Source organism: Protomyctophum bolini, assembly GCF_963924005.1.
Source record: "Protomyctophum bolini genome assembly, chromosome: 9".
NCBI classification, from domain to species: Eukaryota; Metazoa; Chordata; class Actinopteri; order Myctophiformes; family Myctophidae; genus Protomyctophum; species Protomyctophum bolini.
This window is the reverse complement of record NC_137870.1, coordinates 2,896,852-2,923,284: the sequence shown is the minus strand read 5'-3', so window position 1 is coordinate 2,923,284 and position 26,433 is coordinate 2,896,852. Positions and strand designations below refer to the sequence as shown.

Here is a 26,433-nt window from a genome sequence, read left to right as displayed (position 1 = left end):
CGCGCTACGAGCTTGTAGATCTGCTATTTTTTTTTAAATCGAAGAACGAATCTGATCTCAGGTCAGAATGGGTAAATCAGACCAGTGTGTGTCCAGTGGAAACCTCGTATGAATCTGATCTCGGGTCAGAATGGGTTAAGGCAAGCGGACAGCAGGGGGACATAGTGTTTGCTGCGAGGAGTGTAACATCTGTTAGTCTGGGTTTTGGACGTCAGCCTGTCTGGCGCTGCTAGTGCAGCAGGTGACGGTCCATCTGCTGTTTAATGTACCACAGAACTATACCCTTCACTCGTATCACAATGTCTTTAAATTCTTAAAAAGGATCAAACATCGCATAGAATTGAGTTGTGAGCTTTCGTCTTTGTTATTTATTATTGTAATCTTTTCACACATTCTTATAAAAGCTTCTGAAAATGTATACGATCTGCAAGCCTCACAAATCATGGCAGCAATTCTTCCACTATCTATGAAATTAATACGGGGGGGGGGGGGGGGCCGTGAGATTTTGAATTGTGAACAAACAGTAGAAAATGGACTGCAGTACAAACCTCAACAAGAAACGGGTCGGTATTAAAGGAGAATTTCATGCTAGAAGTCTTTCTTACGTCCCCACCAAAGAGGTCCAGGTGTTATTTTGTTGCAAAAGTGCATTATTGGCTATTTCCGCTAATATATAAGCCCTCAATTGGGGGTTTGTTTTTTGTGCTAATTTGCTTATTTCCATCGAGATAAGTAGTAAAGTGTGCCACTTGGGATACTATTTACATTATGAAGAGAGGATTAAAAAAATAGATTTTTGAGCGATGGAAATAAGCGAATTAGCACAACAACCCAATCGCCCATTCCATTCAATTAAATTCATTGAGGGCTTATGGTAGGGGAAATAGCCAATATTGCGCTTTTGCACAAAATAACACCTGGACCAATTTGGTGGGGACGTAACGACTACAAATAATGGTAAGAAAGCCTTCTAGCATGGAATTCTCCTTTAAATAATGTGTCAATATGGTTTATTCTTTCTTTCACTGTCGATACACACTTAGAACTCATGTGCACATCTGACACTTTGTGTTGAATCAAGAAAATGTGCCAAGGAACCCCAGAATGTATTTGGATGTGGTCCCCAGACTCCCTTCACCTGAAAATGTTTTGTGCCAGGAACCCCCAGAAGAAGAAAAAAGCTAAATGATTCACTTTCAACCTTTTTTCCAAAAATAACAACTTGCATCTCTGCTATTTTTGAGAACCACTGATTTGGGAGGCGGCCTTTTTTCCGACAGCATTCTAGCCGACGGGGCAACGGTCCGCTCCGCAGCGGGGGGGACGTTCGCTGCGATGCGAAAAAGCGATGGTCCGACATGCGCTGCTCCCGTGCTTGCGGTTAGGGTTAGGTTAGGATTGAGGTTTCGGATCAATATGCTGTCGGGAAAAAGACCTGCACCCACTGATTTAAATCCCAAGAATCTTACTGAAAAACGTATGTTGCTCAAATCTAAAATGACACGGATGCTTTCCTGGTTTTAATGGGCTGTTGAGTCTGTGGTGTCATCTGTGGTACAGGTGTAACATATTGTGGCTATAGTTAAGAGTCATTAATTACCACCTGTCCTGCACGGGTCCAATTTTCGAAACCCGCACCCGCCCCGCCCGTCAATCATCAGTTCCGCAACCCGCCCGTTACCCGTGATTTATATAATACTCAAAAGCAGAATCCGCTGCTGCTGCGTTTTAACTCAACATAAAGGTACATCATGAAGACATGTACTGTAGTTGACGGGAGGGAATTGGTTAAGCTGACTGACTGACGTGTAGCCTTAAAAATAAAAGTCAGATTGTCAATACCAACACATGAGCCTCTCTCTAAAACAGCCTAATGCTTGATGCCATTTGTCTCATTCCAGGGACCACAAGGCCGTGGGCAGACGGCCCTTTGACAAGATGGCCACGCTGCTGGCCTACCTGGGACCCCCGGAGCACAAGCCTGTGGCCGACACCCACTGGTCCAGTCTCAACCTCACCAGTTCCAAGTTTGAGGAGTTCATGACCAGGTACAACTACGTATGATTTTGTTATTTTCCCCTAAAGACTATTTTGTCATTCAAATGTTTAATTATTTTGAAGACATTACTGTTTTATTGGACATGATGAGTGTGGAGAGACATGGACAAACGGCCTATATATAGTTTTCTAAGGATTCTCTACTGTGACGTTAGGCCCAGTGAAATGTTTTAAAATAATCTAATGTTAAGACGCTTAGAAAACCGGTTTAGTAAGATGCTCTGAGCACTCTCTGAATGATGAAGAACGAGCACCCCGCGGCCCAGGTGCGTCAGCGGTGCCCTCTCCGGATGCACAGAGTGTGTAATGGAGTGGCACCGGGGCTGGCAGAACCTCAATGGGCACCTCATTCCACTGGCCTGTGCCACCCGTGGAAGCACCCCTGGAAACGCCTCTGTTGTGAACTTGTAGATTGGCTATTTTTGCCACTCAGCACCACCGTACGGCAGATTGTAAAATAGCTAGCGGCTTTTGTCGTTAATTAAATGTCATGCGTGACTGCAGCAGGCCTTGGGTTTGTTCAGTTATTATTTGGATTAGAATGAGAGGGGGGCGAACCTCTTCCCACTGTAAGGCTGTATGGGCTCATGATGAGCATTGTTCCTTTTGACTGTGTGTCCTCCTAGACATCAAGTCCACGAGAAGGAGGAGTTCAAAGCCTTGAAGACCCTCAACATATTCTACCAGGCGGGCACCTCCAAGACCGGCAACCCCGTCTTCTACTATGTGGCTCGCAGGTAAGGATCCAAGGCTCTGCATGCTCCCCACGCTGCCTCAAGCTGCACAAGCACTTGTTCATACATTAGTTGGTCACTAAAGGGTGGAATTTCCACAGTACCATTAGTACCAATGGACTTGGTTCTTTCTAAGGTGGCCATCTAGTGACAACCTATTCACACAGTGGCCATTTAAGCAATAAGCCACGAGAGGTCTCAGGTTACCGGGTATTTTACACTGGCTGGGGGCGTAGGCAGACCCGACGTGCAGCCAGAGCCACAACACTTCCTTGTTTTGCTCGGCAAGTAGCCTATGTGACGGGAGAATAGCGCTTGATGTATTTACGGGGCTGCCTGGAGCCACACATTCACAGTCATATGAGCCGGGCGGTGCTTATAGACGCCCGCACGGCATGTGTTTGTAAAGCAATCAAGCGCTCCCCTTCCCCAGTTCAGCTGCAAGGCTGCAGGATGATACAAAGTGATTGAAGGAGTGGAGTTATCGGTGAAATCTACACCGGTCACGTGACGGTAACCAGCCAATCAGAATGAAGTATCGGGACTACCCGTTTTAGAATTTACATTTTACCTTAACAGTAAACTCTGCCGAATGGGGAAGCAAAATGGGGAAGCTGTGAATATGAGCAGTTGATCCTTTACATTGTGTAGATTTAGTTGTACCAATTGGCAAGTATTGGCAATCCTATTGACAGTGAGTGCTTTCTTTGCTCTTTGGCATGCCTCACTTAAACAGACTCATGAATTTAAGTTCTGCTCTCAAATATACAGAGACATTTCTTGTGACCGTCTTTATTGTGGGTTAGAACTTAAGGTTCAGTTATTGATTTGGAATCAATAACTGGAGGTAGAGTGTTTTAGTTAGTGTCGAAGTGTCCTTGAGCAAGACACTGAAGCCCCAACTGCTCCTGATGAGCAGGTTGGTTGCCTTGCGTCATGGTTTCCTCTTCCTCTGCCTCCATTTTGTAAAAAAAAAAGAGCCAAAAACTGATCTAGCCAGCCGTCACAAGATAGCACAGAAAAGGAAAAAAAAAAGAAAGAAGTTGGTGTAGTTTCACACTGTTTATTGACGTGAAAACTATTCTATAAAGAAGATTTGAAAGTTACATTGATGTGCTGCACTTTCCACAATCCAGCGCATTCCTAAATGTAGCAACACTCTTACATCAGATACAGTGTATACAGGATATATACAGTATGACATATCTTTTTTCAAATGCAGAGCCAGGGGACATTATCGGTAAAATGGTGCATGCCACTTCTCCACTCGCACACAATAGAAAGGAGGAAGTATAAGGAACCGTACATTAACCCATTCTAAACGGGAACCCATTTTGGTGTTAGCATCATGTCATGCTTTAGCTATTGAAAAATAGCAGACCTACAAGCTCATAGCGCGCCACCGAGTGGCGCGCTATGAGCTTGTAGGTCGAAGAACGAATCGAAGAACGACTGACATTTTTAGAATCTGATCTCGGGTCAGAATGGGTTAATCAGGCCAGTGTGTGTCCAGTGGAAACCTTGTATGAATCTGATCTCAGGTCAGTGTTAAACGACAGTAGACATGAATGGCAGCCATCCATGTTCTCTCTACGCCGCGGTAATGTACCGGACTGTGACGCAGGCGAAGGCGAAGCACAGCGGCACGACCCGCGCTGGTCCCACGCCGGTTCCGAGCGGAGAGGAGCTGACGGGGGTCGTGGCGTTGACGGGGGTGGTGGTGTTTAGGTTGTTCGCCTCGGCCGGCTGGAACTGCGCCATGGTTAGCATCACTGCCATGAGCCCCGTCACAAACAGTTTATTCATGGTGGCTTGCTGCTTAACCTGGGAGTACAAAGACACACACACACACACACACACACACACACACACACACACCGCTTATTAAGTGGTTGAATTGAGATGTCTGACTTAAATTCATACTGTGTAACTTTCTTCTTTTTCTTTCATTTAAAAAATATATATATTTTCATATAATTATTCACTGGCAGTGGCAGGATACATTTTTCCCCCCCATTCATTTATATTTGTATAGAGGTTATGCGCATGCATAAAGTTAGTGGCAAATCAAGTGGCAAACTGAGTTTAACGTCACTTAATACAATCATTATAGGACTAATAGGATGGATGGGCTGTGAAGGCCAGAAAGTAGTTTTATTTGCCACTGTTAGGCGTTAGCTTCTGCCTTCCTGGTAGGATGAGGATGTCACCTGCATACCCTCTATTCTTTACGGAATATATACATTAAAAATATATATTATAATATATAATATATTGCTATTGAAGAGTCTGCAGCAAACTCAAGTTACAGTATGAGCAGATGCTGAACTGACCAAAAAGCTGCTATAGTAGAACTAAAATTATAGCTTATAGTTTAACATAAGGGTCTTGTGGGTTTATCTCATTGTAATTTTGCATGAGAATTTCCCTCTCCACATTGATCTAAAACGTGTGGTGGAAGCTGGGGGGTTTTATTTAGTATAAAGTGATAATTTCCCCCTACACTCGCCTAGTGCTTGATAAGATATCACATTCTAACATAACATGTACAGCAATTTAATGAATACTATATTGAGATTAAATATCTTCTCATCTTGAAATGATTCGCCAAAAACCTCATTATATTCCCATTTTTAACCTGAGAAAGTTTAGGAAGTTGAGGAAGAAAATGAGACTACAGTATAATTGTAGCACTGAGAAAACTGTTGCGCCTTTCTTCGTCCTTTTTTTCTTCAAACTTGACTACGGTAGCGGTGGTCTCAAAAACATAAGGGAAACTTAATGCTTTTTAATTGCAACAGAGCACCATGAGCACAGCATCATAAAATAAAAGAAAATATATTTTTCTAAGTCTCAGTCTAGAAGTTTTACTTCTTTTTCTATAAGGTGAGCGAGTCTTTACAATATAATTGTGACAGACATATTGAGACAATGTCTACATTCAGTCATTACTTTTGTTGCATCCATATAAAGCCACATCGCGGGGTTATATATAAACACATAAAATATATACATATAAAACAGGGTTTTGAGGTGTTTTTCTACTCACCAGTGTGTACTGTAGGTATGGTATGGAAGTTGTGTCCTTGATGGTGATCAGCCAAATGTCTGCTCTGCTGTTTCCTCATTTACACCTTTATTTTGTCTGGTAAAAAAAGAGGAGGTTCTGTTCAGAACCCGACCACAGCCTTATCTGCATGGTCCACCCAGTCGTGACAGAGTTTGCATTTCACGTACGTACGCATATGCAAATGTACAGTGACAAATGCCCCTAAACAACTAAATAGGACAACATTATTTCAATAATTATAATTGCAGTGCATTGCTGAAAATGAACACTCAGAGTGCTACTACTCTGGGTAATTAAAGCGGGGAAAAGAATGCTAATGACTTTACTGGTTTGACTTACTTTTGTTTGCCTATGCTGTATTTGTGAGGTAAACTTTGGAGTACTATTTTAATTGCCTTAACTATTACTACTTTTGTCAGTATGATACCGTAGCTGATCCTATCTGCACTGCAGACAGTATACCTCAATGTCCACAGTATAGCCTCGGAAACAGACATTTTTATTTCCAGGGAGAGAAAAAATAAGTCTGGGTCCGAGTCCACTTCAATTCGGCATACAGTAGCGCAAAAGTCTGTCTCTCAAAGGTCTGCACCTTTGTTAAATTGACGCAGACACGCACACACACACACACACACACACACGCACACACACACACACACACACACACACACACACACTCCTCTCTGTCGCTCTAATTAATAAGTCTCATATCCTCCAGCTGTGTCTAGTTTCTCCCTGCCGGGTAGCTGCCTATGAAGCATAGGTGAGTTCCAGTCTAGTTCACAGTAGCTCCATCTTCTGGTGTGAGTGTATACCTTACTGTACGTCCTAATGACTTAAGATTGCAAAACGGACACCGAGTTGTCCACTCGACCGTACAGTTGGAGTTGGGGGAGGAGGAGGAGGAACAGGGTGAGAGTGTACTGTAGACTGTTAACAGGCCCACGGGGGGGGGACTGTGTGTGGCCCGGGTCAGCCTTCATGGACCACAGATTATAGCCCGGTTAGTTCCAGCTCAGCTGAAGAGTCTGGACACGTACTGTGTATATATTATATACCGGCAGGCTATTGCTTTTGTAGAAAGGGAAAGCTATGCTAGCTTATATACATAGCTCATATATACTGTACATACAGTATAAAAGTATTGATGGGTCACAAGAGCCCTCAAGTATTCTTCCGTGTTCACACTTCACAAACACCTACTTCACTGAGGCATCCCATGACAATTATTATTGCTATGAAAACCATAACCAATGCATCTTGATGTCAAACCATGTCAAGGAGTCACCCATGGAGTGATTACTTTTTGTGGTCCACAGGGCTTAAAGTTCTCAGTCCTGGGGACTGATTTCAGTCCTGAGGATTTCATAGGGGTCATTTAATGAGATCAGTGCAGATTTGCAAAAAAACATTTTCTGTCTTAGGATTTCTTTTGGCTTTAAGCCCTGGGTCCAGACCCCTTTGCTATTAATGGGAATTACCTTGCTATACATTCATTTCTATGCATTCAGCAAGAGGGTCGTGCTTTCAAGGCCTATCCTTTTTTGGAGATCTAGGTTGATGTGTGTAAGTATGCAAAGTGATAGCCCAAACCAATAGATGAATGCATTCCAGCTGTTTTCTCGTCTTTTTATCTCAAATAAATCATACATACAAGTACAGCAGCATCTGTCAAAGGACAAGCGTTATAGTGAGAGCAGAGCATTCACGTTTATCACACTAAGTGTATCGGGATCATTTGATTGTTTTCCTTTATGTATACAGTACATTCATCTGGATATAGTATGTATAAGAGTTTGAAAGACATTGTCATATTGCACTTTGTAGATCAGCTAGCTGTTAGATAGACAGAAAATGGACATTGTCATAGTGATTTTAGGCAGTAACAGTCAGAACAGTTAAAAATATATATATAACAGAAGAGAAGAGTGTGTCCTATATCATTCTTGGTCGTACATTCAGTTTCCAAAACCATCCGTTGAGTCTCGTGTTCTGGCAATGCAACGCATCAAGTCCCAACGTGGGTTTCAGAATGCGCCGAAGGCCGCCACAATGACTAAAACATTCATGGCGAGCGCTCGGCTCTGGTTCTGGACAAAGAGTCTGTGGCCTCGGCTCTGCGTGTTCCCCATGTTGGGCTTCTTGGCCGCGGCGTGCGGCCGTGCGGTTGTGCTTGTGCGCGTGGAGACGCTGTAGAAGGACGTGGAGGACGTCCAGTCAAACAGCATCTGGTCCACGGAGGCGTTGGCTCCCTCTCTGTCCTCGTCTCCGTACATGCTGGTCTCCACGAGTGCCGACTTGGCCTGGTAAGCAGAAGTAGCATCCGCCGCAGTCCTTGCCGGAGGTCTCGGACGGCCGCGTCCGACGTCCGCGGCGGCACTCCCCCCGCCGGCCCCGAGCGGCGGTAGCTCCGTGTGCGCCGCAAAGTGCCACTCCCCCCCGGGGGTCGCCAGGTGAGCCTGTCCGCAGGTGGGCCTGGTGTAACAGGGGCAGCCCGAGACCGTGGCGCGGGTCTGCTCGGCCCACCGCACGAGCCTGGTGATGTTCTCCTCCTCCTCGCAGGCCCACGGGTTGTCTCCGAGCGTTATCAGCTCCAGTCGCGTCAGCCTGCCGAAGATCCCGCCGGGCAGCCAGGAGAAGCGGTTGGCGTGCAGGTAGAAGCGCTCCAGCCGGGGCAGGCGGTCCAGCGTGCCCGGCAGGATCTTCACCAGGTAGTTGTGGGACAGGTCGATGGCCTCCACGTTGTGCGGCATGTTGGTGGGCACGGTCCAGAAGCGGTTCCGGCTGAGGTTGAGCTCGTGGAGGCCCGGCAGCGTATTGTTGATGAAGACCACCCTCTCCAGCTCGTTGTCCGACAGGTCCAGGACCCTCAGGTTCCAGTGGTAGGCCGTGTCGTTCTTGTCCAGGGAGCGCAGGTGGTTCCCCGCCGTGCGGAGGTCCCACAGTGACCTTGGGAGGGCGGGCGGGAGATGTTCCAGCCTGTTGAAGGACAGGTCCAGAGTCCGCAGGTGGGCATAGTGGCTGAGCTGACTGTCTAGACGCCACAGGCTGACGGAGACAGAAGGGAAGCATGTTTGTGTCATTTCAATTTCAACACACGGTTAATGTCACTGATTGCACTGCTCTTGACAAATTGAATATGACCTTTTACACGTTGAATAAGTCGACGGAGAAGCATTATACAGAACACATCCGCCATTTTGATTTATTCCACCAGAGTCTGAACCTGCTTTCCTACCCTAGAACCTTCCTTGGACCCTCTCACATCGTCGTAGAAGACTCCTCCTAACCCCCCCCCTGGGCCCGTTTGAGCTTTGGTTTTCGACCCACTTTTACAAATCCCCAACACAGAGAGAAGGGAGTGTATAGTTTCTTTACCTGTTGAAGGACAGGTTGAGGAAGCGGATGTTGTGCTGCAGTCCCGGGGGCAGTTTGGTGAGGCCCCGGGAGGAGCAGTCCACCACGCGGTGGCCCCGGCTGCAGTAGCACATGGACGGGCAGATGGACCGGACCCAGCCCCCCAGGAGCCCCGACGCCAGCAGGACCAACACACAGGCCAGGGGAGCACAGCGGGGACGGGGAGGCATCGTGAGGGATCTGAGAGAGAGAGAGAGAGAGAGAGGGTTTCAGAAGAAGGGAAAAAGAGAAGTGGATGGAAGAGGGTGTTAGAAATGTGAGAGGAGGTGGAGAGAAAAAAACAATGTTGTTACATTTCTAGTTATATTGGACGTAACTGAAGCGATGGGGATGGAAGAGTGGTCCCTGATTACAAGCTACATTTGAGGACCCAGCTGACCAGTCTGTAGCTTTTGCATGGAAATGCCAAGAAAGGACAAATTGAATATATGTGCCAGTGACTATTGACTAGATCAATACAGTGTATATGTTAGACCTATTAGGCACTTCTTTGTGCTCCTGCTTTGCTCCAAGCGTTGTTTACTTGATCTCCTGAGTTACTGTTGTACCGGTACATCTTTTTTTCCATAGCACTCTTCACTCTTAATTTGCTCTGGTTTGAGCGCTCATGCTAACGGGTGCTAATTGTAAATTATATAAATCCATTGCTTCGTCAATGGGTTTGGTGGAGATTTTTAATTGTTCTTGACCAGTTGGCACGATCAGTGTTTGATTCATGCCATATTCTTACAAGACAGAGAGCGGAATATCAACGAAGTGTGAATTTAAGTCCTCTTTCATAGAGATTTGGGGGTAGCAAGCTGTAAATTCAGAGTAGACGTGGAGCTACAATAGCTTCTCAAGTAGACTGCATGGAGTCACTGTCGTCTTGTATTTACTCAGAACTGGCTTCACGGTCGGTCTCGCTGGTGCTATTTGCAATCATTTATCCCACGGCTATCGCGATAAAGCACCCATCACATATTATTTCTAACAAACGGTCTGTAGCTTGAGTCTGTTTTTAAATGTATTGCCATGTTATTTTAGTCTGAATTCAGCCATTGTGTTGGTTTTGGGAAAGCTGTTGTAAAATGGCCTGCATATTAAAGCAACATCAGCATTAATGGAAGACTTGAGCGTTAATGGAAGACATGAGCTTATATATGATGACCAAAACACTTTGTGGCCGCTGCTCCTCCCCTCCCCTCACGTTGGGACCGATTAGGGCACTGCCAATGGGGGGGTGTCCTGTCCTGTGTTGTTTTGACTTGGACAAATAGCTTGGCTTTGACTCTGATGCGGTCAACAACAACGGTCCCAGTCATTCTGTATCCAAGCCCTGCCAGTTGGGGCAAGGCAGCGCTGAAATGTACTGCAGCGGGCGAGGCGGCCGAATACACTCGCACATGATTCACACAGACTGGCCGTCTCCCCAGTGCCAGGAGATGAGTGGTTTGAGGTGAAAGTGTGTGTGTGTGTGTGTGTGTGTGTTTGTGCCATGACGCCGGCATGCTCAAAGATGATTGTGTCATGTGCCAACACCCCTCCATGCTTAACGTGTGCAGCATTCACAGAACTTCTTCCACCCCGGCCCGTAGCACAGCAGGTGTTTTGCAGGTAATTACAGATGTTTGCATGACGGTCGGTCACTGCAACCTCATTGTCGGGTTCCAAGCGGATAATGGTACTACATGGATATGAGATGATTCTAGGGAGGTGGGGTGTTTTTCTTTTCACGAGCACTCGTAGCCTGTCAAAGACGAGTTGCTACACTGCAGTCCATTGGGCTAATGTGCTCCACAATCCGTCCTGGAAATCAGGTCTGTGTGTATTTGTGTGTGCCTGCATGTGTGCCTGCATGTGCTCGCTTGCGTGCCCTTCCCGTGCGAGTCCTCATTTTGTTGTGTAAATCACTCACCTCATCCTCTCCATCCTCTCAATCTGTCATCTCTCCGTGTGTGCCTTCGGTGTCCTTCCTCCACACCTATTCCACCGTTGTTGCTCTCTCGTTTTCACTCTCCTTCCTTCCTCTCTTCTTGAGCAGCTGACTGGACAAAAGAGGTTATCAGGTCAAAATACTTCTCATGTCTCTCTCCTTCAAACCTCGTCTGGGTTTCTTTCCCCCTCGTCTTTCCTGCGTTTTTATTTTTTTTGTATTCCTTCTGCGATCTGCAGGGTTGCCCTCTTTTCCTCTCCTCTTCGCGTGATTGTTTTTCCTCCGTCTCTCTCTCTGGGTTTTGGGGGGGGGGGGGGGGGGGGGCGTAGCGTCGTTTATTTGTCAGCCCTTCTCTTGCTGGCAGCGATGTCCTGACATGGCAGTGGGCCCCCCCTGTTTCCCAGCCTGCCCTGGCTGCCGTGCACTCCTCCTCTGTATTCTGCAGGCTCCTGATGCGCTCTGCAACGGGGCTAACAGGAACAGTCTGCTACGGGAGGAAGGAATGGAGGAGGAACACATGGAGGGAGAAATGCAGCACGGAGCGGTCCCCCCTCCGCTGCTGCTGAGGATAGGAGGGCGGGGGTTCGGGGAGGAGAAAGAGGGGAGGGGGTGCTGCTGACTCCAATCTTTTTATAATCAGTATCCGGGCACTCTCCGAGCAACTCTCTCTCTATGGCTCCTGCCCTCTCTCTCTCTCTCTCTGGCCCTCCCCCTTGGGGTTTATTAAGAAAAAGGCTATCTGTCTATCTCTCCTCTCATGCATACCTGCACACAGTATTTGAAAGATGAATTCTTCATTTATCTAGTTCCCCTAGCTACTGTATATAGACAATAAACACACCTTGAGAACCTCGACTTCCTCTTTGTAGTGGATACTGTCTTACTCTTTCTTTCTCTCTCTTTCTCACTCACTCACTCACTCACTCACTCTCTCACACACACACACACACACACACACACACACACACACACACACACACACACACACACACACACACAGAGAGTTCATCATGACTCATGACTTCCCCCTGAAAGCCACACGGATAGTGCCATCACATTCAACCTCTTTGGCAAGTTTCCTCATAATAGTTCTGCAAAGGCACATCAGCCTTGCAGTTCATAGTTCATACTATAAAGGGATATCTTTCTGGCTCAATACAAATGCCCCCCCCACGCACACACACACACGCACGCATGTGCACACACACACACACACGCACGCGCGCGCACGCACACAGTACTGCCTGACAACTGAACTATCTGGCACCTGCAGCAGTCGGTTGGTCAGGTCTGGGTGCTGCATTGTTGTCACCTTATATTGGTATCATTCAGTCTTGCAGCACAGGGGCTGTTTAATTGCTTCTCTGTGCTCGCTGGATGCTGTGATTAAGCAGGGAATGTGATCCTTGGTGTCTAGTCGACGTGTTGGGATTTGAATTTTTCCAATCTGTAAATTAAGATTCTTATTCACTATTCACGATTAAATCAATTTTCTTAGTGTTACGGATGGTTGGTCAGTTTCAGTTCCGACGTTTTTATTTCCATGGAGAAAGAATAAAGTCCACGCATAGAGTAGCGCAAACGTCGATCTGAATTCTGATCGTCTGCACCTTTTGTTAAATTGACGCACACCTGTACACACACACACACACACACACACACACCCACACACACACTCTTCTGCTCCATCCGGCTGCTCTACCAGCCCCCAAACCCTACTGATTTTTTAAATTCCCAATTCAGTGTTGTTTTCGTCGACTAAAACTAAGACGAAAAATGTTTGTCGACTACCTTTTTCCACTGACGAAAACTAAATGGATACTAAATAAAAACTGAGCTATGATGACCAAAACTAAGACTAAATATACTGACAATTTCGTCAACAAATAAAAACTAGACTAAATTGTTAGGAAGGGACTAGTGGGACAAGATATCCAATATAAGTCATTGTACAGTTGGTTTCTTGCTGAAAATTGGTGATCTACAAGCTCACAATGCGTCTCACTATGACACATTGTGAGCTTCTAGATCGCCTATTTTCAGCAAGTGTAAAAACAGTCATTACGACGGCATCAAGGCCCGCTATTGTAGCTCCACGTCTACTCTGAATGTACAGCTTGCTACCCCCAAAATACATTTTAGTCGACTAAAACTTAACAGACTTAACACATTCCAGCCAGGTGACTAAAACTCCATTCTAAATGTGCTGCCAAGTACTACACTGATTCTCCCGTTGGATTTACTCTAGCGCCACCCTTAGGGCAAGATCTATTCTATGTTTATTTTCCAAGATGGCCGCTGCACCAGGAGGGGGTGGGGGCGCAAGTGAGCGGGCGGGGTCGACATATGCCCCTTACTGGGCTGCATTCAAGACTCTTACCTTGTGTCTGACACCTGGCCTGTGTCTGAACACAGCTTTGATGTATGTGTTCAGCATTGTTTCACTGGCTTTGAACATCTAGGAAAGATAATGTTGATTCTCAAAACATAATGGGCGATATAACAATTGTCGTCATGTAACATTCTTAGTAGTTAGACCGGTATGGTCCGTAGTACTGTACTGTAGAGAGAGGAGAACTGTCTTTGTCACAGCTTTACAAGTACGTCTACTATTTTTGGTAATGTGGTCCATTTCTGGACTTGTGGAGAAGCCCCCTGGCAGCTGCAATAAGAAGAACTTATCCGAGCTGAAAAGTGCTGAGCTGTGGGATAGAGGGGGGTAGAATGACTACCCTGCCCAGTGCCTTTTGCTTTATGATGACAGTGCCAAGCAAGCAGGCTTGCTTGCAGCTGCCCTGCTAGCAAAATATATAGAATCCAATGCTAAATGGGATGTCAACGTTGAATGTGTTGCATGCATGTTTTTAGTGTTGCATTGAAATGCATACTATTTGCTAGATGCAGTGTGTAGGTCGTGAGATGCTTACGATGCTGAAGTCTTGAAGCTGTCTTGTGAAAATGTAAATGCATTTTATTTTTTTGCTACATTTTCATCCCACGATTTTGTAACCCTTTTTTTTTTTGTGTCAATTATCGAATGTAATCCTGGGCGCTACTACACTTCTTCTGCCAACCTGGGGGGGGGGGGCAGCGGACTGACCTAATGCTTCCTTCTATGCATGAGGAGTCCAAGCTGCTTCTTTTCACCTGACGGGGGGAGAGTTTCCCTGGCCGGACGTAGCGCGTGGAAGCAACACGTTATTCCGACCAGCTCCTTTCCCCTCCATCATGGGGAGGTAGTTTAGAGACCAGGATTACTGCATGTTTTTGTGAGGGTACCTACCCTATAGGGGACACGGGGAGAACATGTGAGGGTACCTACCCTATAGGGGACACGGGGAGAACATGCAAACTCCACACTGAAAGGCCCTTTCGCCAACCCCGCCTTGGGTATGGGCACTGATGACGCGGGCATTTATGACAACAGAACTATTTTCCGTATCATTCTTTCTAATATGTTAACACCATACACATCATTGCAATGAATGAGGATGTACGTATACTCTGTACTTTCCTAACTTCCGAATGTAAAGTGGATTCAGGGACTTACCAACGCTAGTAGCACGCACGCACTCACACACACATTGACCAAGACTATCATGGCAGCTTCACAACGATGGCCTCAACAGTGCCGTCGCAACTTCACAACAGCCCTTCACACCCTTTATCTTAACTGCTCATTGGTACCGTCAACATGTGTGAAGGGCTGTTGTGCCAAGCGGCTTTTGTGTTTTGATGTTGACATTTGAGATTTGAATCTAAGGAAGCTGCACGTCACAAAGTGACATTAGACATACTTCTCATGCAAAGGAAACACGGTTGACACTTGACTTTGTTTCCAAATTGGTAACTTCCTCAATTCAACTAAGTGTGTGAAAACAAATGTCTGAGACGTAGGAGACGATGACCAAATAGATTTAGTTCAATGTGTTTTACATTTTATTATATTGCCAAATGATAAGGGGGGGGAAGGGACACAAAAGCTGCCTGGACAACTAACTGTAAAGGCCTGTCCACACCAATGCAACTCCTTGCAACATGCAGCTACTTGCAAGAAGTTGCGAATTGTTGCATTTGTGCGGTCTGGCCTTTTATAACTGAAACCACAATAGTTACAACTAGAACTGCACTCTGTCGAGTGACTACTTGCGCTTTGCACACAAGTAGGGCATAAATGACCTACTAGTGGGACAAGTACTGTCAATGGCTACGAACTTTCAAATCTCTGGCTCGCAATGTTGATGTAATAAAGATAGGTTTCAGATTACATATATACATGTATGTATATGTAAATTGTATATGTGTATATGTAATTTGTAAGTTTATTAGCAGTATACTGTGGTTACTTGGGTCGTTTGATGCCTATGTCTGTAGCTGCGTATGACGTAATGAAGATATGTACCAATGCCAGTGAATAACTGGCTCTCGATGGTGACGTAATAATGATATGTTTCAGTGTCGGTGGGTGGATTAAAGGTAATGTCCCTATGTATACATGTATGTAATCTGAAACCAATACCATATTGAGCACAAATTAATCATTACGTCTTACGTAACTCTAATCACAACAATAATAGTAATATCAGCAATTATTACTATTGGTGTGTTACTGTGTTTATAAACATGTTTGATTTAATCCGTTGTAAAAATGGATCTTCTGGCTGGCATGTAAGAATAGAAGTGACTACCGTATTAGCATATTGTGTGAGCTCACTCAACTAGCTACTTCTCCTTCTCTCCCCCTCCCCCTCTGTTTCTATCTGATGCAATATCTGATGCAAGGACTTCGGCTAATCTGTCTTGATATCTACAGTAAATCTATCTCGAAACAGACAGTTTCACGCCTAACGCATATTACAAACACTCCACAGCAGTTTGTGGAGGCTTAGAGGCAGGCCGGCTGGCTGTATTGGAGTGTGTTGGAATTGGAGCGTAAAGCGGTGATATCTTCTGTGAGATAAGATATAGGTTGAGGTGGGTTGCGCGGGTGTTGGTGGTTTGCTGACACTTCTGGGTAAGCAGAAGATGCTTCACCACCGGCAGGCTAAGTTATGCCCCGGCCCCCCTAGCAACAAGATCTGTGGCTTGCCTCCACACCACAGTCTCAGTCTGCATGTGCTGTACAGAGCCTGCATGGCTAGAAAACGGTGATCGTTCCAAACCGAATTGGCTGTTCAATGCTTAAAGGAGAATTCCATACTAAAAGGCTTTCTTACCTTTCTTTGTAGTTGTTACGTCCCCACCAAAGAGGTCCAGGTGTTATTCTGTGCAAAAGCTCCTTATTGGCTATTTCCCCTGCTAATTCGCTTATTTCCATCGAAATAAGTAGTAAAGTGTGCCGCTTGGGTTATTATTTACATTATGAAGAGAGGATATATACAAAAAAATTATAATCTTGAGCCATGGAAATAAGCAAATTAGCACAACACCCCATACATCCCATCCCATTCAATTAAATGCAATTAATTTAGGGCTTATGGTAGGGGAAATAGCCAATAAGGAGCTTTTGCACAAAATAACACCTGGACCTCTTTGATGGGGACGTAAAAACAACTACAAAGAAAGGTAAGCCTTTTAGTATGCAATTCTCCTTTAATGGGTTAAGTTGCCTTTTTACACGGTCAGTGATGTGTTTTTTAGGTTCTGCAGAGCTTTCTTTTTTGTAAAGGATGTTTGACATTTCTTCTTCTGGCTCTACGTCTGTGTGGTTGTTATACTACTGTGATCTACACGGGGAGTTACAGTACCTCTAGCTCTACGTCTGTATGGTTGTTATACTACTGTGATCTACACGGTGGAGTTACAGTACCTCTGGCTCTACGTCTGTGTGGTTGTTATACTACTGTGATCTACACGGTGGAGTTACAGTACCTCTAGCTCTACGTCTGTATGGTTGTTATACTACTGTGATCTACACAGGAGTTACAGTACCTTCTAGCTCTACGTCTGTGTGGTGGTTATACTACTGTGATCTACACGGGGGAGTTACAGTACCTTCTAGCTCTACGTCTGTATGGTGGTTATACTACTGTGATCTACACGGGGAGTTACAGTACCTTCTAGCTCTACGTCTGTATGGTGGTTATACTACTGTGATCTACACGGGGGAGTTACAGTACCTCTAGCTCTACGTCTGTGTGGTTGTTATACCACTGTGATCTACACAGGAGTTACAGTACCTTCTAGCTCTACGTCTGTGTGGTGGTTATACTACTGTGATCTACACGGGGGAGTTACAGTACCTTCTAGCTCTACGTCTGTATGGTGGTTATACTACTGTGATCTACACGGGGGAGTTACAGTATTCTAGCTCTACGTCTGTATGGTGGTTATACTACTGTGATCTACACGGGGAGTTACAGTACTGTGTATGGTTGTTATACTACTGTGATCTACACGGTGGAGTTACAGTACCGCACGTCTGTATGGTTGTTATACTACTGTGATCTACACGGTGGAGTTACAGTACCGCAGCATTGCAGTTACTCACTTCCTAATGGTGTCAGGCCTGCCTCTCGTAGTCTCTCCGCTCCCTCCGGCTGACTTTCATTCACTTCTCCTAGTGTCTTCTGTTCTATTTACCTGCTCCCTCGCATACCATTGTTTTCTAGCACAATTATTATAATTATAATGACCACACTTCAGGATGCTGTAGTCTCCTTTTTACAAGCTTTATTTATTGCACTGTTGAAATAAAACATTATACATTAATCTCTTGGATGGTTTGACCTTGTTCTCTCAGTAATCCCCCTTTGCCACCAAAATGAGTGAATTAGTGAATATACGATAGTGCACTGCATGCAGTTTTTTAACATGAGAAGGCCAGCTATAATTTGCGTTTGACGCTTTTCCCATTGCCAGTAGACTGAGTATGCCTCTTTGTTTTCCTTGCCTGATGTCTCATGTTAACCCATTTACACCTAAATCCTGACAGTTCTATGTCTGTAGTTCTCGAACATTTTCATGTCAAGGACCCCCAAAAATATATGTAATTGGCCGCTGACCCCCATCTGAAAATATGTTGTTCCAGGGATCCCCCCCCCCCCAGAATCAAAGATTTGAGTTAAAAACGTTCGCTCTGAAAGAATATACATTCAAAGATTTGCACCACACTTTCACGATTGTTCAAAAATAGCAGATTTACAAGCTCGTAGCGCGGCCCTCTGTGCCACTATACAACCGGACATGAGATTTGAGCGTTGCTACTGTCCACTACTGTCCACTACTGTCCTCTTGCCTCACCAGAAAATGTAAACGAGGACATTGAATGTGCTGTCGCGCATTTCTGTGGCTAAAGCTTATATACACTTTACATTATACACATACATTTTATGAAGCGTCTACACAGTTTTGGTTGTTTTGACAACACTTTTTGGCATGTGACATCTCGTTCCACTTTTGTCACTCGGAGCATAAATTGGCCTTTAGGCCCTAGATCGCTCTGTTTTGGTCATATAAAGCTTTAGGCTTTTTCACTTTCAATATGATGATAATAATAATAATAATAATAATAATAATAATAAATATAATAATAACTAAAATAGAAGCTATACGAGCTCACAGAGTGGCACATTATTTTTGAAAAACATCTTGAAACACTAGACAAACAAACAAAAGCAGATGTACAAGCTTGCTGTGAGCTTGCATGTATCTGCATTGACACATAGGTATTGGTGTGCTGTGCTCCATATTGTGGTTTGTTCAAGGATGCACGTATGTGTTTCCTGTGTTTCGCTATGTGGAAACCAATGAAGGTTGATCTGGCGCAGTGACGTTAACTGCTGAACCCGATGAGGGGGGACTGACTCGGGTTGGGCTCATCCAAGTGTGGCGTTGGTCCATCGACCTGTGGCAACGGAGTGGCATCCTCTGTGGCATCGGGAGGAGCCGGGGGAGTTGTGGAACGCTCTTCTTTCCTGAAGTCGACATCCACTGAAGGCGCTGCAGCCGGTGGAGGTATGGACGAGGGTTCATTCGTCGATGATGATGCTACTGGAGAAGACACTTCAGAATGCTCCTCCCCAAGGTCGACGTCCACTAAAGGAGGCGCAGGAGGCGCGCGTGAGGGAATTCTCTCTGTGTTGTGGGTTTTCTGCTGCCGTGTCTCCTCTATAACCACCACAGTGGTGACGGTCCCATTGCTTGCGTTGTCCTCCTCCTCATCCACCTTCCTCCAGAACGTCGTCACTGGGGTGATCTCCTGCAACTCTTGCCCCATGTCCATGTCCTTGATCAGGGACAGCCTCTTGGAGAGCCTCTGTGGCAGGAAACCGGACAGGGAGATTCGACGGGAGGACCTCCGATGCACTTCGCCATTATCGTCCGTTCCGTTGTTGAGAAATGGACAAGGGCCAGCCCAGTCCGACGTGACCATCCGCTGCTTGCTGAGTTTACGTTTCTTCACGTAGATCAGCAGAAAGCTGAGCATCATCAGCGCCAGTGGCACACCTATCAGCACTGCCACTACTATACCCTGAATGTTCGCATTCTTTGGCGTTGGTGATGGAGTACTCAATGTTTTGGATATACTTGAGTCATTATCAGGGGAGACTGTCTTGTCTGTACCTTTTGTTGGGGAGACGGTGGTCTTGTCTGTACCTTTTGTTGGGGAGACGATGGTCTTGTCTGTACGTTTTATTGGTGAGACGATGGTCTTGTCTGTACCTTTTGTTGGGGAGACGGTGGTCTTGTCTGTACTTTTTGTTGGGGAGACGATGGTCTTGTCTGTACCTTTTGTTGGGGAGACACTGGTCTTGTCTGTACCTTTTGTTGGGGAGACACTGGTCTTGTCTGTACCTTTTGTTGGGGAGACGGTGGTCTTGTCTGTACCTTTTGTTGGGGAGACGGTGGTCTTGTCTGCACCTTTTGTTGGGGAGACGGTGGTCTTGTCTGTACCTTTTGTTGGGGAGACGGTGGTCTTGTCTGTACCTTTTGTTGGGGAGACGGTGGTCTTGTCTGTACCTTTTGTTGGGGAGACGGTGGTCTTGTCTGTACGTTTTGTTGGGGAGACGGTGGTCTTGTTTGTACCTTTTGTTGGGGAGACGGTGGTCTTGTCTGTACCTTTTGTTGGGGAGACGGTGGTCTTGTCTGTACCTTTTGTTGGGGAGACGGTGGTCTTGTCTGTACCTTTTGTTGGGGAGACGGTGGTCTTGTCTGTACCTTTTGTTGGGGAGACGGTGGTCTTGTCTGTACCTTTTGTTGGGGAGACGATGATCTTGTCTGTACCTTTTGTTGGGGAGACGGTGGTCTTGTCTGTACCTTTTGTTGGGGAGACGGTGGTCTTGTCTGTACCTTTTGTTGGGGAGACGGTGGTCTTGTCTGTACCTTTTGTTGGGGAGACGGTCTTGTCTGCACCTTTTGTTGGGGAGAAGCTGCTGGAGTATGTTGCTTGAGTAGTTGATGCCGGTGGTGTTGGGCCAATGTTTGTGGAAAGACCTGTTGACAATGATTTAGTCATGACCGTGTTCTTTGTTGAGAGGTAGTCGTTAACCTGTGAGGTGTGTTGTTGCTGGGCCGTGTTTGGCTGTCTTGTTTCGCTCACAGTTACCCCAGCGTCAGTAAAATGTGTGACGTTAAGCGGCTGTGCCGTTGTCCCTGTGGCTGTGCCGTGTAGTCCGTGTGGCAGCAGCCACACGCACACAGCGCACACAAAATACAGTCCCTTCATGCTTTTTGTTCTCTTTTCTGACAGGTTCCTGCTTTGTCTCGGTAGCTGAGAAAGAAAGGAAAATTATATATTTAGTCATTTAGGCTTGATAGGGGGATCTATAAACATGCTGTCTCAGGAAGAAATGGTGCAAAAAGGCCAGTGTTCTGAAACCTAATGCCTATCGTCATCTCCTCAAAATGCAGCTACAGTATGTAGGCATTGTGTGTGTATATATATATATATATATTTATTTATTTCAATTGTAATTTATTGGGTTTTTCTTCAACATAACATAACACAACACAACAGATCATAACACGGTGGGAGAGAGGAAGAAAGAATGCAAGGTCAAAATAAACAAAGATATATATATACATATATTAAAAATGAATAATAATAACAGACTATACATAACTACTAATAACTACAGTATATACACCCGCATACAGTGCCATTTTGGTCACTAGGCATTGTATTTTAAAGTTCCATGTGGGAGAATTCCATACTAAAAGGCTTTCTTACCTTTCTTTGTAGTCGTTACGTCCCCACCAAAGAGGTCCAGGTGTTATTTTGTGCAAAAACGTACTTATTGGCTCTTTCCCCTACCATAAGCCCTCAATGAATTGAATGGGATCTGAATGGGGCTATGGGGTGTTGTGCTAATTCGCTTATTTCCATCGAAATAAGTAGTAAAGTGTGCCGCTTGGGATATTATTTACATTATGAAGAGAGGATATATACAACAAAAAAAAGCGATGGAAATAAGCGAATTAGCACAACACCCCATAGCCCCATTCAATTCCTATTCCATTCAATGCAATTCATTGAGGGCTTATGGTAGGGGAAACGGCCAATAAGGAGCTTTTGCACAAAATAACACCTGGACCTCTTTGGTGGGGACGTAACGACTACAAAGAAAGCCTTTTAGTATGGAATTCTCCTTTAATGCATCGCAATTTACATTATTCGCTTTTTCCTTAACATATATATAGGTTTGCACTTGTTTCCCTCCCTTCTTAGGATAACAAGACGTTGTAGAAAATCAGACTATTGGTGATAACGAGAAAGTATGAGGTGTAGTAATGGTCAATAAAGGCCGGAATCTGACCCCCAGCGTGTTGCAGCCATACGGCCAATACAAGTGGTTCACTCATTGTATTCTCTGAAGCTTAAATAATGTGTTTTTCATCAATAAATTAACCTTGGTATGCAGACATAGAAGACAGAACAAATTTGGAAGGATTTACACCACTTCTGCTTGGGTGTCCACCCCACATGTACAAATAAGCATTTACCCTCACGTAGTTACTAAAGTATGCTCGGCTAACGTTTTTAAGAAGTCTTGCGGCGGCCACCTCGCCGCAGTGTCGGCTCTAGCCGTTCTACATCTATTCAAGACGGTGTTATTGAGTGCAGACCTCTATACCGCAACAAGCTGATGAATTCCAAAAATTCAAGAGGTTCCTTTTAAATTTGTTACTGCCTGTGCATGTGACTGGTAGAATGAATTTAGCAAAAATAAATTGTCAGCATTTGGCTGATAAGTTGGTGGTAACTTCTTCCCCTTGTGTTAATATTAATATGTGCCATTATTGAGGGGGGGAAAAAATGAAAATATTAACCCAAAGAAGAAAGTACTTACCAAAACCTGTACAGGGCACAGTAGTGGTCTTATTCCGGTATGTGTGAAAGTACAAATAGCTCTTCAGTTGTCCACCTCATGTTGAGTTAAAGCACCAAGGAGGGAGAGTTGAGGACTTTTGCCTCATTTTACAGGAAGTGCAAGTGTTACAGCACACTTACGTCTGTAAGTAAAAATAGACCGTCACCTCTAGAATTGTGTATCCTGGGGGTGTGCTGCTGTGCACGTTGCCTCACTGTGTGGCGTAAACCCTTTGTCAGATTCTGATCTGACGCTGTGTTGTAACATCAGACGCCACCTGTTCTCTCTGAAAGTGTATACCATGTAGAGAGAGATGAAGCACAGACCTGTGGAGTTGTTTGTGGGCCCCTTGAACGAGTTTTAATTTGTCGTGTGCAATCAGTGTTGTTTTTGGCAGCAATTTTTTATTTTAGTTTTAGTCATAGTCTCCTGAATAGTTTTCACTTTAGTCTTAGTCACATTTTAGTCACCTGGAATGTATTAGTGTTAGTCTAGTTTTAGTCGACTAAATGTCATAATATTTTAGTCTACTAAATCTACAGGTGATTTAGTCGACTAAAATGTATTTTTGCGGGCCTTGTTGCCGTCATAATTACTTATTTTGACTTATTTTACACTGAAAATAGCAGATCTACAAGCACACCCTTGTAGATCGGCTATTTTCAGCATGCAACCAAGTGTAAAATGACTTATACTTGATCTGTTGTCCACTAGTCCCTTCCTAACATTTTAGTCTAGTTTTTATTTGTTGACGAAATTGTCGGTATATTTAGTCTTAGTTTTAGTCACCATAGCATAGTTTTAATTTAGTTTCCATTTAGTTTTCTTCAGTGGAGAAGGTAGTCGACGAACATTTTTCGTCTTAGTTTTAGTCGACGGAAACAACACTAGTGTGCATTGCATTTCCTTTTTGGGGCGTTTTTTTTTCTTCCTTTTTTGATAGGGTACAGTAATTAGGCTGTCGGGATCGGGAGTCGAACCTGCGGCACGCCGCTCGGTTGGCTTGGCAGCCTAGGTGCCCAGACGGTTGAGCTAACCATCTGGGCACCTACAGTAGGCTGCCTATTTATAGTTAAACTATAAACATTAGAAAGTCCATTACACTTACTTTACCATTATATCCGCTATGAAACCGTTTTCCTAGACTTGTTTGAGCTGACAAACTGAACTCAGTTTAAAAGTCTAGGCCTTGAGTGTCTCCAAGGAAGAAATGTTTCAACCCCATCTCACTTTCCTCAATATAAATAGATTTACACTTTATTATTATTCATCGTGGAAGACCAAAGTACGTGTTTCGTTTAGCATTGTGGCCTGATGGCATATTGATTTCTGCTTAACCCATTCTGACCGGGAACCCGTTTTGGTGTTGGCATCATGTTATGCTTTAGCTATTGAAAAATAGCAGATCTACAAGCTCATAGCGCGCCACCGAGTGGCGCGCTACGAGCTTGTAGGTCTGCTATTTTTGAAAAATCTAAGGAACGACTGACATTTTTATAATCTGATCTCAGGTCAGAATGGGTTCATCAGACCAGTGTGTGTCCAGTGGAAACCTCGTATGAATCTGATCTCAGGTCAGAATGGGTTAACAGCAATTCCAGTTAATGAATAGAGGTTATGCATGTGACATCATCATCATACGCAGACGTTATGCGGGAACGCCTACCGAGTGCCAAAAAACGACTACATCCAAACATAAAAGTCTGATTTCATTAAACGACGTTAAATGACTTTAATCTCACTCTGCCACTCGATGTGCCACTCACTGTATGCATGCACATACCCTCTACACATCTGAACCTCACAGTGATGAAATTCACTGGTTAGCCCATTTAGGCCTGATCTCAAAAATTAAAAAATAAATCTTCTAAATCATGACAATTTTCGGAAAGATTTGAGGCACATTTTAATGATAAAAAAAAAAATAGCAGACCTACAAGCGCTATGAGCTTGTAGGTCTGCTATTTTTCAATCGCTAAATTATAACATAATGTTTAAAACACCAAAATGGGTTAGGTTGGTGTGTCTCTTTTAAAAACAGCTGCATTAAAAAAAAATGTCTTGGACATTAAAATATTTTGTATTTTAACTACATTATTATTCTATGTCAAAATATGGGCTTGCTAAATCTGTTATATGATGCTAAACAGTTTTTTAATTTTTAAGTCTAATGATAAATCATAGATTTGAGTCTTTCTGACATCCCCGTGCTTGTTAGACATGTTCAGATAATAGTAATTGAGTTCATAGACATCCATTGAAATGACATGAGGTTGCCTCAGGCCAACTCAGCAGGCAGTCATTAGATTACATGTCTTTATCTCAATGGAACAAAGGAAATAGAGCATGCACCTCCACTCTAGCCCAGGTGCTAGACAAAAAGGCAGTACAAGATGAAAAATAGAGACTGCAACACTGGTACGTTTCGATCACTTATAGGATCTTCTTCAGGAATCTCCTGAAGAAGATCCTATAAGTGATCGAAACGTCGAATCAAATAAACCAGTGGAGCTGAGTTTCATACCAGTGTTGCAGACTCTATTTTTCATCATTTATCTCAATGGAACCCATAAAGGGGGTACCGTGTGATTAGCTTAACGGCGTGAACAATTAAGCGTCTTTAACATCTGCTCCAGCAACGTCTTTCAGCAACACATCGCATCACGTCGATTGCTTGACGACCGTTTCCATCCATTGATTTGAAACAACCAGCAACTATTCAAAAAAAAATCTAAAGGTTTTATTATTTAGGACCCACATAAGAGCAGAGTTAGAAGCTTTAGTTGACAAAAAGGAAGTCTGCAGTAGAGTGAAGACTTTGAGAGAACAGTTTACTGATGCCTGAAGGTCAGCACAGGAGTTTGAAGGATGTACTTGACCCTGACTCTTTGCCTGTCGCAGCAACGGAGCTTGCAGTTGGGAGTGCCGTGCACAAGGAGTCAAGGACTCGGGTGTAAAATGTGGACAGGGATTGAGATGGTAACAAGACTACTCGCCCCGTTTCTGTTTTCCTCCCAGAATTTTCCCCAGTGAGGGGTGGGAGAGGCTGGACAGCAGACGGCTGGACTTTGAATTTCTCTAACTATAAACTTTCATGACAGCAGAACAGCCTAAGTACAAATATAATTTATGAAAAGCTACTACAGTGAAGTCTGTTCACAGAAGTTGTTGTAGGATAATGTAGGGATTATCTGACGAGGTACTATTTGAGGGGGGAAAAACCTTACATAATACTAAATTGTTTATAGGTTCAATATAAGTCAAATAATATAGCCTTTCCACAGCAGTATCTTTTTATATTTTTCCAAAAAGAATACAAACAGCCAATAGCATATTACAAAGTTATCCCCCTCACTGGGGAAAATTCCGGGAGGAAAAACGGGCAAGCACCGGGGCGAGTAGTCCAGTATTCATTGAGATGGCTTCAGATATGAGACTCGAACCCGGTCTGCGGTTCTGGTTCTGGTTGTCGTTATACTGCCCTCTTGTTGTCGTTTGGGTGTCTAAAGTTGATCTAGTCGCTTTAATGTGTTATACAGTATTTATGTAAGCAGAATGTGTGTGTATGTTGCTGTGTGTTGGAAAGTGAACAAAATATGCATAAGTACTGTGGTTTTGTCTGGATGTTTACAAGCAACAACACGATGCTAGTATAATGTTGTTCCCCTTGGCTAGATCTATTAAAGATTATACATAATCAATATGAAATCAAGTTGCTTGCTTTGTCAGTAATGCATCTGGATATAATGAAAATGTACACCTCCCTCGGGCTATTTAGTTAAAATATTTTCACTTCCACTTGTGGTTCAGCTGTCAAGGCGACCGTTTGAGATGAGTCACTCTCCCGTGCTAATTATTCTAAAACCTTAAATGTGAGTGTGATTAACTTGTGCAGTTGGCATTCTTGACACACATTCCAATGTAATC

At 44.4% G+C, this 26,433-nt stretch overlaps 2 protein-coding genes and 1 long non-coding RNA gene across 14 annotated transcripts in view; 1 reads left to right on the top strand and 2 right to left on the bottom strand.

The window, feature by feature from the left end:
• nf1a (neurofibromin 1a) overlaps nucleotides 1–26,433 on the top strand; it is a 118,431-nt gene that overhangs the window by 55,592 nt on the left and 36,406 nt on the right. For all 12 annotated transcript variants that reach the window (XM_080771537.1, XM_080771544.1, XM_080771542.1 and 9 more), the window contains 2 exons: nucleotides 1,902–2,048; nucleotides 2,685–2,795. In XM_080771537.1, coding sequence (XP_080627663.1) covers nucleotides 1,902–2,048; nucleotides 2,685–2,795 — 258 coding nt within the window. The remainder of the gene's footprint in view (nucleotides 1–1,901; nucleotides 2,049–2,684; nucleotides 2,796–26,433) is intronic.
• LOC308321517 lies at nucleotides 3,842–5,901 on the bottom strand. Its single transcript, XR_013964625.1, has 2 exons — nucleotides 5,842–5,901; nucleotides 3,842–4,616 (listed from the first exon to the last, which is right to left on the bottom strand). It is a non-coding gene; the product is annotated as an uncharacterized lncRNA (long non-coding RNA).
• Nucleotides 7,684–11,371, bottom strand: omg (oligodendrocyte myelin glycoprotein). The gene is made up of 3 exons (XM_080772031.1): nucleotides 11,177–11,371; nucleotides 9,241–9,459; nucleotides 7,684–8,910 (listed from the first exon to the last, which is right to left on the bottom strand). The coding sequence occupies exons 1-3, from the start codon at nucleotides 11,188–11,190 to the stop codon at nucleotides 7,890–7,892; spliced, it is 1,254 nt and encodes a 417-aa protein (XP_080628157.1). The 5' UTR covers nucleotides 11,191–11,371; the 3' UTR covers nucleotides 7,684–7,889.

Bases quoted from the DNA above. Each gene is read 5' to 3' on its own strand.
- omg (XM_080772031.1), bottom strand. The intron at 8,911-9,240 runs GTAAAGAAACTA...TGTCTCCGTCAG, and splicing joins CTCAACCTGTCCTTCAACAG to CCTGTGGCGTCTAGACAGTC.